Genomic DNA, 15055 nt, shown 5'->3' on the forward strand with positions numbered 1-15055 from the left:
AGAATGTCAGAAAGTGACAGGAGGAAATATAGAATGCAGTGCTTGAGCCAAAAAAACGACAAATGAAACTCAGCGCCAAGTAGAAATAAATAGTTGAAAAATCAGAGCCAGACCTAGATCTAGATCTAGGGAAAGTGCGTGGATCTGAAAGAAACCCCGCAAGCAGCCACAAGTAGCAGCCATGAAACTGTGGCAGTGTGTACCAGGGTGGGGATGCAGAAAACTGAAGCTGGGAAAGGAGATGGGGATAGTGGGGAAGCGGTGGAGGGTCACGGTCAAGCGAACTATTCCCAGCAGTATGTTGCGGGCACACAGATACGGTGTGCTTTCCGAAGTGTCTAAAGTTGTTCATTCTGCCTCACCGGTCCCGTTGGAGCCGGGCCAGCTGAGGCGAGCAACTCCTCCAAGCAACGCCAGACGCAGGCGGCTTTTGAGATCCGAGTGAGTCAGACCGGGGAAGACGAGAGGGCAAAAGCACGAGAGCTCCGCTTGCCTCTGTGTGTCAGGCTCGCCCTCTTTCCCTCCCTGGCGGAGGCGGGGGCAGCCGTTTGTGTGTCCGGCTCAGACCCCTCCCTCTCTGGCTCTGTGTGAGACTCTCCCGGGGACGCCCGGAAACGCTGCCTGGGCCTAAAGGCCTCACCCCGCCGCCGCAACCGCCACCCCAGTCGAGTCCCCTTTCCTCAGCCCTCGCTTCCTGCTGCCACTTCGGGTTAAATGTAGCCCCTGGAATCGGGCGGGGAGGTTTGCAGAAACATGGCGGGTAGGTAGCACCTCCCTTCCACCCCCATCCCGTCCCAGCGCGATAGAAACACCTCAGAAACCCCCCTCCGGGTCAAAACAAAGAAACCCCCCGCAGAAGCTCTTTAGCGAGTCCCCTCAGCAACTCCCCGATTTAGGGTGTGGGGGGGTGGGGTGCCCAGCTCTCTCCGTCCATACGTGTGCGCGGAAAACTACGGCGTTGGTTTATGAGGGGATTTTTGTTCGTTTAATTAATGGTGTGTGGATCGCTTGCCTCTTTCTATATAGGGATGTGTGGTAGGAAGGGCTGCTGGGATTTGTTGCCAGATGTAGGCGTCCCCCTTTTCTCCACCCCCCCCCCACCCTGTGGGTGTGAATGTGAGGAGGGGGCTAGTCTGAAGTGTGTGTGTTGTGTGTTTTCGTGTGCGAAGACGGCGCAGAGCCGTGAGGCGCGCTTGTGATTTGGGCGAAGGTGGGGGCCTGGGAGATCCCTCGGCCAGAGTTCACATTGTCTGTCTTGTCTTCTCGTTCCTCCTGTCTAGATCTGTCGCTGCTCCAGGAGGACCCGCAGGAGGAGATAGACGGATGTGAGTAGCCCCAGCCGCTTCCCTCTGCCTTCTCCTAACACGCAAGGAGGCGCCCTGCCCGTCCCTTTCGAAGTACGGCTTGGAGTGGGGGGGGGGGTGGGATGGGATGGGCAGGGGCGGTCCCACCTCACTCGCACCCGGAAACTCGGGGTATCCTGGGGCGGGAATGAAATGGGGAGAGGAAGCCCAGTCCCTTTTCATGCGGGTTTGTGCCTTTTATAACCTACGCCTGGCGCGGGGATGGGGGGGGGGGGTGGAGAGGGAGGACCGGAGGGAGACCTGGATTGCGCGCGTGTGTCTAGCTCTCGGTTGATTTTGCTTCCGTGAATAAATGGTTTGAAATCGTGGAGGAGGCTCGAGTTGCATTGTGGGAGGAAGCAGCCATGCTCAGCTGTCCTTGCTCGTTTCCCCACATACAGGCATTTATGTGTATGGCTTGCAAAGTTATTTGTGTGTATACAGATGTATGAGTGTGTGTGTAGTTTTCTTTCTTTTCTTCTTTACTTTTCTCGAGTCCACGAAGTCGAAATGGGGAAAGTCATTGGTTGAATGGGTTGGTTGTGCTGATAGCGTGGCTGCTGCTATTCTGATGATGAGATTTAGGTCATGTTGTGCTTGAAGCTTAACAACAGAGTCTTAATATTGAAAGACAAATGGTATTGTTGTACTTGCCCAAAATGAAACTTGTTTGTTATCTGTCATCAATGCTGATTGAAGGTTGTAATGTAAGAATTTCTTTTATTCTGGGTTGTTGTTTTTAACTATTCAGTTATAGTGCATCTATTGAATGAGACTATCTATATTAATTTTGGGGTAGAGTGATGAAATTAGTAATGTATTATTTTCCATGAAGGATAAGCATAAACCCCAAATTGGTAAAGTTTGGTGATGTGGCAGTCTCTTTGACCTTGGGTATTATCCAGTTAACCCATCCTGCTGCCAATGGAACAGCTTCTCTCAATGAAACAGGGGCCTTAGCTAGACCTAAGGTTTATCCCAGGATCATCCCTGCCTGCTCCCAGGATATTTTTTAATTTATTTACTTATTGCATTTCTGTACCGCCCAATAACCGAAGCTCTCTGGGCAGTTTACAAATTTAAGACAATTCAAAACAAAACAATAGTATAAAACCATAATGTAAAATACAATATAAAAGCACAACCAAGATAAAAACAGCAGCAATGCAAAAAATACAAATTTAAAATACAAATTTCAAACAGCAAAGTTAAAATTAATTTATAGACTGTTAAAATACTGGGAGAATAAAAGACTTCACCTGGCATCTAAAAGAATATAATGTAGGTGCCAAGCAAACCTCCTTATGGAGCTCATTCCACAGCTGGGGTGCCACAGCAGAAAAGGCCCTCCTCCAGGTAGCCACCTGCCTCACTTCCTTTGGCAGAGGCTTGTGGAGAACGACCCCTGAGGATGACCTTAAGGTCCGGGCAGGTACATATGGGAGGAGGTGTTCCTTCAGATAGCCTGGCCCCAAGCCGTTTAGGGCTTTAAATGTTAATACCAGCACTTTGAATCAGGCCCGGACCTGAACTGGCAGCCAATGAAGCTGGAAAATTACTGGCGTGATATGGTCTCATCGGCCAGGATATCCTGTTTGTCATTTACATGAACAGGGATGACCCTGGGACAATCCCGGGATAAACCTTAGGTCTAGCTAAGGCCAAAGAGGAGCAATTCCTGCACCCTCAAAATCTGCTCCAGAGGGTTAGAGGATCCTTTGGAGAAGTTTTGAGCGGTGGGGGCTACAGGGGAGAGGAGAGGAACAGCCCATTATGCAAGTGGAAGTCCACTGATCGAACATTGGGTTTTGATTCTTGTATATTAGACAAAATACAGAGGGATGTATAGTTTTCTGAAGAAATTTTATGTTGAATCTACAGTTCTGTAGGGTTATGAATGCATCAGATTTTGACCTTGGTTTCTTTAGTTTAAAAAAGGTTTGGGGCTTGTGGACTAGGAAAGGCCTATACACAAGACTTCAGAGAGCTGCTGCCAGTTAGAATGAATAGCATTAGGTTGCATAAGAAATATGCTTATATTAAAATAGTGGTGCATATTGGTGTTCTGAATAGAATGTATTTGGAGGATCAGCTGTGACATTCAGCATATCCCAGTAATAATGTATGAGTGACTTAGGGCACAATCCTATGCATGTTTAGACAGAAAGAAGTCCTACAACTCCTCAGCATGCTGGCTGGGGAATGCTGGGAGCTGTAGGCCTTTTTCCTGTCTAAACCTGCATAGGATTGCACAATTATTATTTTTTAAGTAGCAAATGTAATAAGAGTCTGTGCAGATAACTAGAATATTGTGTGCACTAAACGATAGAAAAAGGAACTGTAGGAAATAACTGAGAACATGAATGAAATAAAAACTAAATAAAATAGAGATTCAAAAGATGTCTCTTTATTAAAAAGACATGTTCAATAATGGGAATATTAAGGCAATTGGATAGCATAGTATCCTTCATAATATTGGCTACTGTTGGTTCCCATATCCTCCTCCTTAATCTTTATGGGTGTATACTTTATAGGTGTAAACTTGTTAGCTCTTGGATTGAATCACTTTGAAAACAGAAATTCTCTTGCAAAGTTCTAAAGTGTTTCTAAGGAGTGAAGGTTTTAGCGTTCATCACTGTACAGCTGTATACAAATTAATATTCATTAGGTTGTATCCCTCTCTTTCTTTTATTGACCAAAAAAAGTAATGCTTGTTATTTGAGCTCATGCATTCACTTTTTTATGATTAGGGTTATAGTGGGAAAGTTTTATCAAATAGGAGCACCTTTCAATGAGTGATTAGAGTGTTTGAATTCTGTATTAGGGTCATTCCCTGTAGAAGCCTACTTTGTGCCAAAGCTCTTCAAATAAGAACACTTTCTTTCTTGTTCTTGCATGCTTCATCCTGAACTTTGTGACCTGTGTGTTCCTGGAGTACTGCAGCTGTCTTGGCCCTTTTTATACAGAGAAATGGGTCATCAAAGGATCTGATCTGTTCTCCTGATTTTGAGGATTGAGATGGGGCCTTAAGCTGACCATAACTGAGACCCTGACAAAGCCAGCAAACTGGATTTGCTTTTAATAGCTGATATCTAAGGAGAGACTGGCTACTGTATGTTTTATTTTAGTTCTTTGTGTTATTTCAGCAACAAGCTGCATACAGTAAATTATGGTAATCTAGTTTGTTTTTGTCAAGGATTTGTGAATATCAAAGGCCTTAAGTTCCTGTGCAAGCTGTTGGCAAAACAGATGATAATTTGTTTGTAGCAATTATGGGGACATTAGTGACTACTTGCAGAAGGTGTAGCATATTATTGTCCAGTCCTTTCTCACTCACTTTAATAACATATATGTGATTATAACTTCTGTTTGACAGTTGAGAACTTGAAAGTTTGGGCTTCCTCGATGGGGTGCAAAGTGTTGATTGCATGCTTCCTCCTGAGTTCCCACTGTGTTTACATCTTACCAGTCAGTGCATCATCAGTTCTAGCATCTATTTTATCCTCCTTCCCAGTTTGGTATACTTGATCAGTGGGTTCAGTAGCTGTTATAACATGGTCTATTAGTGTAGAGTTTTGTTCGATTTTCTTTATTTCAAGTTCTCTTAAGATAACTATGTCCTCCCCTCTTAGATTAGTTAGTACAAAGTCAGTTAGGGTGATCAGAAGGTCCTTGCACTCAGACAGGAACTTCTTTATCTCAGATGTATCCTCTGACCAGCTATTAAAGAGAAATTTAATCAACTCATGTCGATTACTAAGTAAGTTTATTACAAAGGCTGTAGCTAGACCTAAGGTTTATCCCAGGATCATCCTGGGTTCATCCCTGCCTGAGCGCTGTATGCCCTGTGTGGCACTTAGATGAACAAGTTTGACCCCAGGACAATCCTGGGGTTTATAAACCTTAGGTCTAGCTACAGCCAAAGTGTGGATCAACATTCCTGTGGACAGATGAAGTTTAATGAATAGTGAGTTGAAGAGATGAATTACAGTTCTTTTCTTACAGTCATATGAGGGAAACAGAATAATGGAATCATTTGGGCTTCCTTGTTGCACTGCAAAGTGTTGATTGCATCCTGAAAGGCCCTCCCTGGCAGTGGCCAGTTCTGCCGCTAGGTTGCACCTGCCTTCCTCCTGAGTTTCCAGATCCAGGTGCATCAGTCAGGGCTAGCAGCATTAAGGGGGGAAATACTGTTGTAGGCCATTAGGCAGTAGACATATAAGTTTGAGTTTCTCTTTGAATTCAATACACTTATCTAGGTTTTTAGCTGCTGTTTTATATTTTGTTGAATTCTCTTCTATATTCATATGGCACTAATTTCAAAGCCCTCTCCATAATTCCATCATGTTGGATCAAGGTCTTATATATTTACATTCGGATAATGGTGTTCCAAAATAATTAATGGATAAACATAGTTGCAGAATTTTCATTCTCTAGAAATAGTGTTTATAAAGGGATATACTTATGCATCTTCTTGGAAAGCATTATTAAATTAGAAAATTAAGGATTCTTCGGATGGATGAGCATACAGTTTCTTACCATAGTGCAAAATTATAATAAAAATAGGTATTTTAGAACATTTGATCCATAGGTGAGAGAGAACATGGGAAGATCTTAATGAGAACTTCATTAAGAAAACTGGTGGTTAGGCTAAACTGTCAGTGCAAATGTAACATATTTTGGCACATGGGAAACCAATTAAAAATCCATTGTCAAGAGGAGTAAAATTCTAAAGCTATGAATGAAAAAGGAATCCCTCTCCTCAGTCTGCCCATAATCTTTTGCTGTATCTTGTCCCAATTGTTAATGGTTAATAGCCTGGAAGCATGCAATTCATTCTTCATTAAACACATTGAAAAATATGTGCTGGACTACTGCAGCTGCTTTGCATACAAGTTCCATGTAGTTAATGGAATTTGTAGTTTGAATGTAGAATATTTGCCAATATTCAAATGCTAAAAACTCAAGCTATCCCTTGAATTTATATTTGAACCTGAAACTTATAATTTAGCATTTAGGTGTTTTTTTTTAAACTTGAAAACTATCAGTACATTTTAAAAATAATATAGCTGAGCTTCTTTATACTAGTTCACTTATTTTATAAACTTTGTTTTGTATTTCTGTCATTAAGTTGTCAAATGTTCTTTTAAATTCAAAACTTAATGGAAAACTATGATGATCAAGACTCTTCCCAAAGTATATCAGTTATGTGATGTCTGGCTCTGTGCTTACCTGTGGACTAACCTCTGGATCTGCCACTAGATTTTGAAATCTTTAATCAAATGAGGTGCTTTCAGTCTACTTTTAAGTGAATAGCTGTGCTACACCTTTGAGAACTCCTAATTTCAGAGAGAACCATAAAATAACTTTTTTGTGGTCTGTGGAACTAATTCTTAAATTCGTAAGCGAATTTCCAGCACAGAGTTGGTGGCACTGTTCATTGTCTCCTGGGCTAATTATCATATGTTAGAATTGTTAGGAAGCTATTACATTATTTGTAAGGTGTCCACCAATGTCTTCAACTGTGGTTAGCCTGTTTTCCCCACATAGTTCTCACGCATAGTGTGATGGAGATAATTAGAGATTAGAGCTTCATTATAATTAGAGATTAGACCATTGTAGCAAGGTAATGTAAACTTACTTTTTTCCCTATGATTTTTTTTCCAAATCTGTGTAGTTCAAATACAGACTTTAACTAAAGCATATGCAGTGGTTATGTTTGCTTACTTTATTTCATGTTTGCATCACTATAACAATTATGATCTAGTCATTGTCACAAAATGGTTAGTGTTTAACACAGTAGTCTGGGTTTTCTGGAAAATGTTGAATTGGAAAAATTTCCATTGTGCATCTGATTTATCATACTAACTTGACTTGTATTTAGCAAATAAAAATAAGAAAAAAATAAACCATTGGGCAGAGCAATCCTATGGTCCACAAGAAGGTGTCCCATCAACCATAGGATGGCGTGAATTTCTCTCCCAATCCCCCCCTCACCAACAAGCCTTCCAGTCACCACAGAAAGCTCTGTAGCAGCATCTCCTTCTGAGTAGCTTCTCAACAGTAACTTCAAAGAAGAATTAAGGATGGGATGGTGGGTGGAGGGGGGAAGAAGAAGTATGGGTCTGCAGTATCCAGGATCCTCTCCATTCCCGTCCCTGCAAACTGAGAGATAGGTCAGCAGAGAGGCCTGTCTAGCTAAAAATCTTAAAAAGCAGTGGTCTAGCTCCTTCCTATCTCTCCTCTCTCATCTCACACTATTGCCCCGCTCGTGCTCTTCGCTCCTCTGATGCCATGTTTCTCGCCTGCCCAAGGGCCTCTACTTCCCTTGCTCGGCTCCGTCCATTTTCTTCTGCTGCCCCTTACGCCTGGAACGCTCTTCCAGAACAATTGAGAACTACAAGTTCAATCGCAGCTTTTAAAGCTCAACTAAAAACTTTTCTTTTTCCTAAAGCTTTTAAAACTTGATGTTGTGCAGACTTTATACTGTTAGTTTTACCCTACCCTGTGCCTGCTTACCCTACCCTGTACCTGTTTGCATTCTCTTCCCCTCCTTATTGTTTTACTAGGATTTTATTAGATTGTAAGCCTATGCGGCAGAGTCTTGCTATTTACTGTTTTACTCTGTACAGCACCATGTACATTGATGGTGCTATATAAATAAATAAATAATAATAATAATAATAATAATAATAATAATAATACAGTGGCAGGAGGCAAAAATCCCTTCATTCCTCCTGCCCTGACTGCCAGGGCTGAGGACAGACAGGCTCCAATCCCAGAGTCTATAGAGTGTCAGTCCTTTAAGAACGTACTCTTAAATTTTTCATGCTATATAAGTATCTCAAACATTTTTCCTATGGTCAAAGTAGTTTATTTGATTATGGAAAAAGATCAATAAAGCACACTTTATTGGTGTTCAAAGTAATTGAAAGCTTTACCTTGAAATTATTTTTATTGGGATATTTGTAAATATTTAAAGACCTGACCACTCAATAGCATACATGTCCCTTACTTTTGCGATTGTGAAGAAAAAAGAACAAAAGCACTGGAAAGTAATGTACTAATTTTAGCATGTTCAATTTGTTGCACTAATTTGGGAAATGTAGTGAGGACACACACATGCATGCACTTCCTAGGGATAGCTACCTGCAAAAAGTTAATTGCAACCTGGACAGTTTCAATTACACTAGTATTGTATCCATTCATGATTATTGTTTTTAGTGCATTATCTCATAGAATTAGCATTTTTCTATGGGAAAGTATAGCAGTGGAAAATTGTCCAGCTTACCTTAGTAGTTTACCACATGTGCTTCCCTTTTCTACAAGGAAGATTTAACAAGGATTTTGTGAATGGGTGTAACAGTTAACTCATGGGTAGAAATGTGGGAGACTTTGCAATTAATGATAATGCCAGAAAGCCCTAAACATGCATCAGGGCCCCCATTGTGATGTGTATTCCATAAGTAAGTCAGTTATCATCGGTGTAGAGCTATAGTGTAAAATAAAGCATGACGAGTCAACTAGAAGGAGTTTAAATTGGGGCATGACAGTTTTCCTCTTTCTGTAGAAGGCACAAAGAAGGTGCCTTGGAAGGTGATTTTTCTGACTTGCTACAAGCACTGCTCTTATTAGAAGGCTGTGTTAAAGAGTCTTTTGCTAGATTGGGTCATTTACTGAAGGCAGAATGGTGAACTGAGGTAGTACAGTTAAAATGGCAGCTGTGGATCCCATTGATGGTAGATCCTTGAAGGAATTGAATTCATCCACACTTTTGGAGGCAGAGGGTATTTCCAAATTGATTGTGTCTGTTACTGAATTTGTAAAAGTGTTTAAAAACTGTATACGAGAGTTAGTAATCCAGTTTATTGGGATTGCTGTTGACATGGATAATGTTGCAAGAAGCTTGAAGATAAAATCATGGTTGTATGTTGATTTCTGTTTTTATTTATCCTATCCTGAAAGCTCAGGACAAATCGGAAAATACTTAAACTAACAAATTAAATAAACTCAAAAGAAATAGGCTGCAGTCCAGCACGTAGATAACTACACACTGTACTATGTGCTGGATTATGCCTGTAGACTGCAGTTGTGAGGGATCTGGCAGAAGCAATTTCTGTATGTATTCAGGACTTTCTATAGAATACTCCATCACATTAGCTCTACTTTATTCATGAGAACAACTGGGAAGCTTGTACAGTGCAAGAGAGCCAGCTGTTAGCTTCTGTTAGGGAAATCTTTGTACAAAGTGGTGAGTTCTCATGTGTTCTCTCGTTTGTCTTGGCTTCAAGATTGTGGCTATTAAGAATAAATAATTGAGAAACCCCATAGCTTAAAATTTCAACTAACTTTCAATCTCACTTAATAAGAGCCTGCTAAAATAGAGAGGTTAGTATTCCCATGAGTTTCAGGAGAAGCAAATTCTGTTTGGAATGGCCATAGCTCAGCAGTAGCATTCATGCTTGGCATGCAGAAGAACACGACGTTCCACCCCTGGCATCTCCAGGTAGACTCTCTTGGTTGGAAAGTAAAGAATAGTGATAGACTAGTGGCCTGATCTCTGTGCATAAGGCAGCTTATGTCACAATCTTAGGTTCACTTATTTGGGAGTAAGGCCCATTGAACTTTTTAGGCTTTACTTCCAATTAGACAAGTATAGGGGCTGCTACTTTAATGTTTTCACAACTGTGGGGCAGATGGTAAAACTGCTCTAAGCCCTCACCTTCAAAACCTAACAATGTATCAGTGATGTGAGTTTTCTGGAAAAAAAGATTCTATTCTAAATCAATAGATATCTCATTTAGTAGTGTCTTTGACTTATTTGTAATAAGCAAAACCAAAGAAGTGCCACCACTGATTGTGGGGTTGTGTCATCTGAATCCAGCCATTAGGGGTTATGTGAGAGTTAAGGAACCCCCACATAACCCTACAACAAGGATCTCTCTCCTTTGCTCCCCACATTAAATCAGTTGCCAAGTTATGCCACTTCTCACTAAACAACACTGGAAAAACCTCTCTAAACCTCGGGTTCATGCTCTGGTCATTGCCTGCGTTGATGACTACAACCTTACCCCTGACTTCTCTCGTATATCTGTCCTCTCACCTTTATCCAAAACTCTGCTGCAAGAGTTACTCAACCTTTCCTGTTGCTCTGATCACATGATGCTCTCCCTCAGATCCCTTCATCCACTTCTATCGGAGACTATTTTTTCACCTTTAAAGTTGAACATGGCTTGCACCACCTTTGGCCGTGTGCCACCGTATCTTTTAGCCCTTGTTTCTTATTCTTATTACATCGCCATCTTGAGCTCTGCTATTCCAGCTCTATCACCTTCTGCCGACTGAAGGTCACCTGCTCCCTTAAATGATTGCAGCCATTTCTTCCATACTGCCTCTGACATGTGGAACCTGCTCCTTGAATAAGTATGAGGTGCCACCTCTCTTCATTCTTTCAAAACCCTCCTCAAATTGTACCTTTTCTGAGATGACTTTGGTTCTATCCCCTTAATCCTCACTCCCAATTATAACCAACCTTTAGACATGAGTAATGGCATTCATTAACAACCTACCTCCCTTTCTTCGTTATTTTCTTCAGTTTATTTTAGATTGTTAGCTCCTTGGAAATAAGGGGTTATCAGTTACTTTTGTAACTCTGTAAGGTGTCATGTTCACTGCTGTAGGATAAATAAAACTAAGAAAAAGTGTTTGTGCTTTATAAGGTAACTACAGTGCACACCTGGATTTCTTGTCAGTATTGTGCACCATTATTGCATCTCCGGGACTTTAAACATCCATGATTCTGTATCTGTTTGGTACATATTGTATTGCCATGCTTAAATCTTAACAGTTTGAAGAGAGGTGAACTTTTCTTCAATGGATTTTAGCTTTTTGTTAGAGGTGGAATTATTCTTGTCTTCATGTTTCCTTGATTTATAGGCATGTGTTTTACTTAGGGTGGTTGCACTTTTCTGTCAGTATGAGTGACACTGCAACTAATGCATTCAATTTAAGAAGAAGGGGAGTAGATCCTTGCCTTCCCCGCCCCCCCGCCCATGCGTGTTTCTTGGCATAATGATATTACAGCAAGGTATGGGAAGGGGCATGCACCAAATATGAGTGGACTCAGTACCATTGTGGTAGAGCCACTAGGGACTTCTTAGGGCCAGGTATCTTATGGGAAGGAATGGCTCTCAACTGAGCAGTACAGAACACAGATCTAAAAAGGTTGGAAACACACACTACTAGAACTTGCAGTTTTAATTTGGAAGTTGCAATTGGCCAAGATTCTCAAGTGAGGTAAACTATCATTGCTCTACTCTTTGGCATTATTAGGGTGGAAATCCTGGAATCTATTAATACTGGAGTCCTTTAATAGATGTTTGCCCTTACAAATCAAAAATGTTTTTCTGACTCATAGGTTACTGCAACTCGCTGAAGACAGTCTGGAGACTGTGGCTGGTGCAGAATGCAGCAGCCAGACTGTCAACGGGTGTGTATGTCAGGAACCACATTATACTGGTCCTTAAAAGACCTACACTGGCTGCCTATTAGCCTTATCACCTTGAATTGGGCCCAGTGACTAAAGTACAAAGCTCTAAACAGTTCCGACCTGAATACCTTAAGGAGTGCCTTTCCCCATATAATCCGTATAATGTCTTTGCCCAAATATGACCCCATATATATCCATGTACTAGTGACTTCCAAGCTGGACTACTGTCATGCATTGTACATGGGGCTACCTTTGAAGATGGTTTAGAAACTTCAGAAGGTGCAGAATAACCCCCCCCCCCCAAGTGTTAACACTAACTGCACTGGTTACCAGTGTGCTTCTGAGCTCAATTTAAAGTGCTGTATGTGACCTTTAAAGCCTTAAATGGTTTGGGACCAAATTACTTGAAGGACTGCCTTCACCATATTGGCCTGCATGAGCTTTAAGATCAGCAAGACAGGCCCTTCTCATCTGCTCACCTGTGAGAGCAGTTAGGTGGGTGACCACATGTGATAGGGCCTTCTCTGCAGTGGTCCCATACCTTTGGAATACGTTACTTTTGGGGGTCCGCGATGCTCCATCATTGCAGGCTTTTAAGAAGGCCTTGAAAACATTGTTTTACCTTATATGATTGCTGTTGTTGCTATTGTTGCTGCTGCTGTTTAATAAATAATAATAATAATAATAATAATAATAATTTTCTTATCTGCCTCCTTTTGGATCATTGGATTTTATTGCTGTTTTTATTGTATTTATATTTTTATCGCTTTTTATATCTTATTGATTATGTATATTAGTGTTGTAAGATGCCTTGGGAGGCCTTCTGCCCTGAAGGGCTTCCAGGAAGTATTTTAAATAAATAAATGCTGCTCTGGTTTGAGGTTAGTTGGGGAGGCCTTTCTGAGGATGCCATCAGTGACAGATTCTGACCCTGTTCGGACAACACACTAACCCACAGTGGTTAAACATTTTGAGCTAAACATTATGGCTTAGCATGTCACGTGAACCATGACTTAGGCCTTAGCTAGACCTAAGGTTTATCCCAGGGTCATCCCTGCCTGCTCCCGGGATATCCTGTGTGTCATTTACATGAACAGGAATGACCCTGGGACGATCCCGGGATAAACCTTAGGTCTAGCTAAGGCCTAAGTGTGTCGTGTGAACCATTCCTAACCATGGTGGCTACATAACCACAGTTTAAACACACTAAACATTTGCTGCAAAGGGTTAGCAGCCCAACCACGGCTTAGCGTGTTGTCTGAACAGAACAGGCCCGTTAAAAAATAACCCCTATAACTTGTTGAAAGGTCTTCTCAGCAGTAGCATCCCAGTTGTGAAATCTACCCCCCCACAAACACACACACACTTCAGTTTACTCCTATGTTATGTAACTTTTGGAGCCAATAGAAGAATTCTCTTTTTCAACAGGTCTTTAGGTAATTGTTGTTTGACATTACTGTTTTTAAATTGTATCTGTTTTTATCTGCTTGTTGTGATGCACCCTGAGATCACATGTGGTAACATGTCGGATATGAATGAATGAATGAATAAATAAATAAATAAATAAATAAAACAAATATGCTGAGACACTAATGGATGCTGCTAATTTCTTATGCATTCATCCAGTGGAAAAATGTTGATGGATGAATACTCTGTTTCAGCTTTCCACAATCTGGTGCTCCCCAGATGTGTCTGACTGTAACGTCCCCAGCCAATGTCATGGGATTTGTAGTCAAACACATCTAGAAACACCAGGTTGGGGAAAGGTACTCTACTGTTTTCTCCCACTTTCTGAGGAAATGTCAATGTTTAGTTTGCTCCACTGTATTGTACTCTCTCAGTATTTAGAAAGAAACCTCAGAGGAGTGTTATTTGCTAATAGTGAATGCGCTAGGCATAGTGTGTAAAGGCAAGATATTGCATTTACTTGCCAGAAATGGCATCTATAGAGTTTGGGGTGTGCGTGTCTTTTTTGTTCTGTTTTTAAGAAAAAAATGTTTAATATACTTGATGCTGACCGTTAGTTTTGCTAACTCTTTTTAGGAAAAGCATTTTCAATAGATATGTGATTTCATTTTTTTGTAATTAAACTGATCCCTGTGAGTAATTCCATGTTGGCAAAACTTTATTTTTTACAGGGTGTCTCATTTGCATTACTGGGACAGCTAATAGCAGCTCCATGCTTTACGGAGCAGATTTATTTGCAGCAGGTCTGCTGGTGTTACACAAGTGTTTTCCCACAGCAAATAGGCAAAATGAGGATGACGTACTCAATTCTTAAAGGCCAGCATATATATGTTTAGGAGCCCCAGATCAATAAGGACACATTTGCTGATAGGTTGGTACATTGTCCTCATTTTACATGTTTGCTGTAGGAAACACCAATATACCCGCAGCAACTGTGAATGCCACGTAAAGTGTGGAGCTGCTCTCAGTAACTGGTACTAGTATGGACGTTCACCAGCATCCTTCTTGTATAAGAGACCACTTAACTATATGCTTTCATATAGGGTGTAATTTTGGTTTGGTTGAAACTACGTTTCCAGGCTTTTGGATCTTAATCAGTCTAGAAGATCTCTCTCTCTCTCTCTCTCTCTCTCGCACAAACACACACACACGTATATACATTGGCTATATCATAGAGTTCTTTCTTTTGACTGGAGATGCTTTCAAAGATGGTCAGTCGATTGAAAGACCAGTAGGAAGTTAGCAGTCACTTAATGTCTACGTATGGTAAAGTTGTATGCGTCCTGTAACTTCGCAAAATATTTGAGACTCGGGAAGTTGGAAAAATATTTTGTACGAGAAAATAAGTGCAAATTTCAAGAACAATTATGGAATTGCATTAAAACCTGCTTTAAAAGGGAAAGTATTGTAAAAGAACATGGAAGTTTTAAGAAAGCAGACTCTCACATAGGATTTTCTCAGCATTAGGGATTCGTCTATTTCAAAATATAGAATTGTGATTATAAGGAATATTTCTGATGTCTCTGATAGTTGGTGTGGATGACTACAGCTCAGAGTCTGATGTGATTATTATACCTTCAGCCCTGGACTTTGTCTCACAAGATGAAATGTTGACGCCTCTGGGAAGATTGGACAAGTACGCTGCAAGCGAGAATATTTTTAATAGGTATGGTATGTAAGCCGAAAGAGCAGAGTTCATATTTTTATAAGTTGTTGTTTTTTAAAATTTATTTATTTCTTGTGTGCCAGACAAAAA

At 41.0% G+C, this 15055-nt stretch overlaps 1 protein-coding gene across 1 annotated transcript in view; it reads left to right on the plus strand.

The window, feature by feature from the left end:
• Nucleotides 1–574: 574 nt before the first annotated feature.
• The window catches only part of PPP4R1 (protein phosphatase 4 regulatory subunit 1), a 40655-nt gene continuing 26174 nt past the window's right edge, over nt 575–15055 (plus strand). Inside the window, exons 1-3 of the mRNA XM_063130564.1 lie at nt 575–760; nt 1281–1325; nt 14830–14965. Coding sequence (XP_062986634.1) covers nt 754–760; nt 1281–1325; nt 14830–14965 — 188 coding nt within the window. The 5' untranslated portion in view covers nt 575–753. The remainder of the gene's footprint in view (nt 761–1280; nt 1326–14829; nt 14966–15055) is intronic.

This window comes from Elgaria multicarinata, chromosome 7 (genome assembly GCF_023053635.1).
Source record: "Elgaria multicarinata webbii isolate HBS135686 ecotype San Diego chromosome 7, rElgMul1.1.pri, whole genome shotgun sequence".
Taxonomy (NCBI): Eukaryota; Metazoa; Chordata; class Lepidosauria; order Squamata; family Anguidae; genus Elgaria; species Elgaria multicarinata.